General features: G+C 47.7%; 1 protein-coding gene across 3 annotated transcripts in view; it reads right to left on the bottom strand.

The window, feature by feature from the left end:
* Positions 1-273: 273 nt before the first annotated feature.
* LOC139411585 (tyrosine-protein kinase CSK-like) overlaps positions 274-6,000 on the bottom strand; it is a 44,919-nt gene continuing 39,192 nt past the window's right edge. For all 3 annotated transcript variants that reach the window (XM_071158136.1, XM_071158137.1, XM_071158134.1), the window contains 9 exons: positions 5,526-5,745; positions 3,344-3,437; positions 3,021-3,086; positions 2,817-2,916; positions 2,598-2,688; positions 2,390-2,463; positions 1,966-2,161; positions 1,736-1,822; positions 274-1,510 (listed from right to left, as the gene is read on the bottom strand). In XM_071158136.1, the coding sequence (XP_071014237.1) occupies positions 1,328-1,510; positions 1,736-1,822; positions 1,966-2,161; positions 2,390-2,463; positions 2,598-2,688; positions 2,817-2,916; positions 3,021-3,086; positions 3,344-3,437; positions 5,526-5,745 (1,111 nt within the window). In that variant the 3' untranslated portion in view covers positions 274-1,327. The remainder of the gene's footprint in view (positions 1,511-1,735; positions 1,823-1,965; positions 2,162-2,389; positions 2,464-2,597; positions 2,689-2,816; positions 2,917-3,020; positions 3,087-3,343; positions 3,438-5,525; positions 5,746-6,000) is intronic.

Genomic DNA, 6,000 nt, shown 5'->3' with positions numbered 1-6,000 from the left:
TATATGTATGAACCCAGTGGGTATGTAAAGTGTGTGGAATTGCTGTATTACCTCTGTGTAAATGAATATTTACTGTGTGGCAATGTGTGTAATAGCATAATGACTCGAGGTTCACTTCATATGGAACAAACACCCAGGGCATCCCCAGTGGCCCACTGCCCTGCTGTTACCTCTATCATCCAGGACATTCACATGACTGAATAGTACCCAGGTGCTTTCAGAGGGGAGCCCCCACTCCCTGTGATGTCAGTGTTTACATTCTTTCCACACTAATCAGATGGAATGATTTATTCATAATCATGGTAGCATAATAAACATTGAAAGCACTGACAGTTAAACCCAAGGCCTCTCGCACAGCATGCACATACCCAACCCCAGCGTTCGCTTCACACAGACACTAAAACATTCTTATATCCTTCAGTCTGTCTTTTCGTGGCTTCTTTAAGTTTTTTTTTTATTTTTTATCATTTAAATATAAAACAAGCCCACATATGATGAATCGACCATGTTGAGAAGTGCTCCTCCCTCTCCTGTTCTGTAGTCCTGTGTTGAGTTGGAGATGGGCGCTTCCCAGCTGAGGCTCTTTATGCACTGGCCTCTTTTCTTCTCAAATGTTCACGTTCTCTTTAACGGACATAGAAGAACCTGTTCTGGAGCCGGAGGGAGACAACTTCAAAGCAAATCAACAACCAACCTCAGAGACGAGAAAAAAAAAAAGGGATAGAAACGGAATAGTCTGAGTGGAGGAGTAGGTTCTGGAGGCTGAGGGGGATCTGGAGCTCTGTATACTGGAGGCACTTTGGCACAGAGCCAAGGCCCCAAGCAAGGCCCCACACAGGAGGGTAAGGGACAGACAGCATGCAGCACCACACTACCACCCAACACAGAGATACAGGAATGATCATGGCACAGAGAGAGGAGAGATTGAGAGCACCTGACGAACATGTGGAGGAAAAGGCCAGCCTCCCCATTATCACGTTTTGGAAAATATGAAAATCAGAAAAGAGTTTGAGGTGGTGACAATGCCACAGTGGAGAGACTGGGAGAACAGGAGGAAGGGGGTAGAGGGAGGCCGACGGAGTGAACAGAGGAAGACAACCAGCTGACAGAAAGCTATACAACACACACGCTGTTCCTTTCTTTCAGAAGAGTAGAGAGGGAAGGTAACACAGGGGAGGGTTTACTACAGTCTCAGGTCAGGTATCAGGTAGGGTGTGGTCTACAGGTGAAGCAGGCAGATGACTTCCGCTCCTGCTTCAGTTAGTTTCCCCCAGCCTGGACGCTCCCTCCCTCCGCTCTAGTCTGCTGTGTCTTCCCTCTCTGCCCCTCACAGGTAGAGCTCCTTGGCTCTGATATGTGACAGCTTGTCTCTCAGCATGCGGAAGGAGGGCCGCAGCCCCACGTCCAGGGTCCAGCACTGCTTCATGACGTCGTAAACCACCACCGGGCATCCGTCGGGGGCGTCCATCTTGTAACCCTTCTCCACCCGCGGCACCACCTCCTTCAGGGGCTGAGGAGCAGAGAGGAGGGCGTTATCAACTCAACCACATACTCTACTAGTATGTTATAACATCCTCCACTGTCTGAACAGCGGCCTCAACCTATCTGCCTGTGCACAAGCTTAACAGCTATTAAATAATACGAAAGACATCACTCATCAAGATATAGCCATTTTTGCCTTGCATTGGAGAAGGCAATACAGAAATCTGCTGCCCCCTGCTGGAGGCATACTTACAATTCTGGGGTAAGGCACACGCCCAAAGGAGTAGATCTCCCATAGCAGGATACCATAACTCCACACGTCTGACTTAGTGGAGAACCTCTGGAGGGAGCAGAGAGAGAGGCTGAGGTCAACTACACAAGACACAAAGACAGAGCTTAGGCTACACTATTTACACTATTTAAACATCCTCCCATTTACACTCCCTCCCTCCTTCATCCAATCCCCTCTTTTTCCACCCTCACCTTCTCTCGCAGGGCTTCGGGGGAGGTCCATTTGACGGGCAGTTTGGCAGTGTCCTGTGTGGACGAGGCCTCCTTGGTCAGACCAAAGTCACTGACCTTGGCGATGTTGTCATCAGACACCAGCACGTTCCGGGCCGCCAGGTCTCTGTGCACAAAGTTATTGGCCTCCAGGTACTCCATGGCTTCACATACGTCACTGCACAGCAGGGGAGAACGAGGAGGAGTCACCAAATGGAGATGTGAGACACAGATAAAGAGAGAAACAATGGGATCACTCAGCCAAGACAAATAACTCATTTCATTGTAGATAAGTGATACCAATAGCCATTTAAAATACTTTGGTTCCTGGCATCCTCTCCAGGGAAATCACATTATAATTGCATAAAGAAATCCAATACTGCAGAACTTCCTGAGGATGACTTACAGTGAGAATTTGAGTAAACAGTCTCCTCCCAGCACGGTCCGTCCTCTAGAACGGAGGTAGTCCACTAGACTGCCCTGTGGTGGGGGGAGAGAGGGACAGCTGTCAAGCTGGGCAGTATGAACAGACCCTATCATAAAGAGACAGTGGACTCCAGCCCACAGCCTAGATAGAGTAGTCCCTGGACAAGCAATAGACTAGACTGAAGTACCTTGGCCATGTACTCTGTGACGATGTAGAGACTGCCCCTCTCCTCTACGATCACGCCCAGCAGCTGAACCAGGTTGTTGTGCCTCAGTTGCCTGCAGGGAAGAGAGAGGGTTTTTAGTGACATAGCTACACACTAAGGTGTACAGACACAGAAACACACAGTAATAAGGTATTATAGAGAAAGTGGATAAGACCATAAAACAGAATGGTTGAGACCTACGTCATGACGGAGGCCTCAGCGATGAACGCCTGGGCCGTGGCGTCGTGTTTGATGCACTTCACTGCCACCTTGGTCCCTCTGTAGTCCCCCACCATCACATCTGAACAGATACATAGAGATGTAACATTGGACAACGACACACAGATCTCACACGGGATGGAAAGAGACATCTTTATCAGCGCTGGTCTCAGTTAGGGTCTTTACCTCCAAACTCCCCTTTGCCAATGGTCTGGATGAGCTTGAGTTCCTTTCTGTTCAAGGCCCATCCGCCTGTGTGTGTGTGTGTGTGGGTGGGGGGAAGAGATCGAGAGAGAGAAAGTCAGACTCTGGTTCCAGCAGAACTAATGAAATATCATCCTTCCCCAGACAGAGCAAAGCACAGGGTTAAAGACTTACTGCTAATTGAAGTGATTAAGCCCAGATTTCCTGTACTACAGAAGATGAAGACAGACCGAGTCACTGTGTATTCTTACAGACCAAGAGTGACTCAGAGAATGGAAACACAAGGTTAGTAAAAGTGTTCTTACTCCTGGAGAATTCATCCTGGGCGGCCACCGTTCCCTCCATCAGCTTTGGCTTGATGAGTCTGGTACAGAGGCCGTCGGCATCTTTAGTGTAGTGCTGAATGGAGATCGGCGAGAGAGAACATGGCGAGTTGGATAGTGTGTATATTAACAGTAGCTGCATAGTCACACTGAGGAGGTAGAACTGCATTGTCAACCGTATGTCAAAGACCAGACAACAAAGAGCAGGAGTCAAGAAGGCTCTCAGCAGTCTGGGGTGAAAAGGATGCTGGGATTGTAGGGCTAGAGGGGACTGCTAGTTAACAGGAGAAGCATGGGAATTGTGTGTTTGGTGGCGAGAGGTCACTAACCACACCTTCACTTTAGATACACTCACATAATCCTGTCGACACCAACTGGTCTACGTGTGATCAGGTCAACCAGTCAAACACACCGGCCATCCTTTTGACCTGTGATTAGTTTGTTAATCAATGGAGAAGCACCCAGTCATAGAGTGTAATCTGACTGCCACTGTGTTTTACATGTGAGTAGCATTCACAACCACCAGAGGGCAGCATGGTATAGGAACTATTGCCTCTGTAAAAGCTACTAAACAAATATATTCATGTCAACACTATTTGAGCTTTAAAGACCCATTATCAAATTAACACATTATTTCTGCATATTTGCGGTCATGAAACCAAGGTTTTATAACTGATATTTGGACAATACAAAAATAGTCAATGTGCCTGAATACACACTTGAATCTCCACACAAGTACCCACCATCCATAATAACCCAAGTACTTAACATGTGATTGACTAATCCCTTAAACACAACAGTGTTTGATTTCCATTATGTGGTTAACACCACAAATCCCACTGAATGTGGGTCTATTGACAGGGAAGGATAACTTGTGTGGAGCCTGTTGTGATAGGCCAGTGGAGAGTAAGGGGAAAAAGAATGCGCTAGAAATCACAAGAATGTGAGAAATCCAGTCACAATATTAGAGCGAGAGAGCGAGAGAGATTTGACGATTACCGATTGTTAAGAAAACCTGAAATAGGCATGCCTGATTAATCGGTCGACCTCGACTCACGATATAGCATCATGATACTTGGGTGCCGATTCTGTATGTTTTGTGATTTGATACTTCAATTTTGTTTGCTATTTGATGTTCCAAACATATTGCTCACTATATGTCTGCTGCAGAGAGACGAGAGAGTATGACAAAAGGAGTTTTGATCAGTCATGGAATTAAAAAGTGCTGAAAACATGTTGGCTCCCTATTTAAAAAAGGCAGAACAAGCTATAGGGTGAAAAATTTAAAAAAAGGTACAGCCGACTAGCGCTTGCTAACGTTATCTTAAATCCATACTTGGAGAAAAAGTATCAATAAAATAATATTGATTTCTCCCCGATCAATAACCTCCACCCCCTTTGCCTTCTCCAACTATGTCACTAAGCGTCATTGACGAGTACCTTAACACCGTGCAGGGAAAGCAGATTGGGAGGGAGTAGCCTAAACAGTAAGAAACAGGGAGCGTTTGGGACTGACAGGGAAGGCAGAGTGGGAGGGAGTAGCCTAAACAGTAAGAAACAGGGAGCGTTTGGGACTGACAGGGAAGGCAGATTGGGAGGGAGTAGCCTAAACAGTAAGAAACAGGGAGCGTTTGGGACTGACAGGGAAGGCAGAGTGGGAGGGAGTAGCCTAAACAGTAAGAAACAGGGAGCGTTTGGGACTGACAGGGAAGGCAGAGTGGGAGGGAGTAGCCTAAACAGTAAGAAACAGGGAGCGTTTGGGACTGACAGGGAAGGCAGAGTGGGAGGGAGTAGCCTAAACAGTAAGAAACAGGGAGCGTTTGGGACTGACAGGGAAGGCAGAGTGGGAGGGAGTAGCCTAAACAGTAAGAAACAGGGAGCGTTTGGGACTGACAGGGAAGGCAGAGTGGGAGGGAGTAGCCTAAACAGTAAGAAACAGGGAGCGTTTGGGACTGACAGGGAAGGCAGAGTGGGAGGGAGTAGCCTAAACAGTAAGAAACAGGGAGCGTTTGGGACTGACAGGGAAGGCAGAGTGGGAGGGAGTAGCCTAAACAGTAAGAAACAGGGAGCGTTTGGGACTGACAGGGAAGGCAGAGTGGGAGGGAGTAGCCTAAACAGTAAGAAACAGGGAGCGTTTGGGACTGACATGCTGACACCACCTTACCTCCACCAGCTGCATGAGGTTCTGGAAGAACTCCTCCTCGTCGATGCTGAGCTTGCCGTTGTGGTAGATGATGCGGTAGTGCTCCACCTTGCCGTCACAGCTGACACACAAGGTGTAGTCCCCAGGGTAGTTGGTGCTCTCCCTCGCCAGGAACAGACCAGTCTCTGGGGGGTAGAGGAGGAGCTCTGCCTGCTCCCGCGTTATCTTACCATGGAACCATCTGGAGATGGACACGAGAAGGATAGGAGAGAGGGGGAGGGATAGGACACAGAGATAGGGCCTTAGTGGACTACAGAAAATTACCATACCAAGGTCATCAAAAGGGCAAAAATACAATTTATAAGTAGAGGGGAGATCTACTCATTATTGCTAGCGTGCAATGTTGGCGATGTAACGCATACAAAGCCCTGTATTAAAAGAGTTGATAAACAGTCAGTCATAGACAAGGTAAAGGGGACAACAGCAGTAGATCAGC

This window comes from Oncorhynchus clarkii, chromosome 6 (assembly GCF_045791955.1).
Source record: "Oncorhynchus clarkii lewisi isolate Uvic-CL-2024 chromosome 6, UVic_Ocla_1.0, whole genome shotgun sequence".
NCBI lineage: Eukaryota > Metazoa > Chordata > Actinopteri > Salmoniformes > Salmonidae > Oncorhynchus > Oncorhynchus clarkii.
Note: the sequence above shows the minus strand (reverse complement) of the source record. Positions and strands in the feature narration are given on the sequence as shown.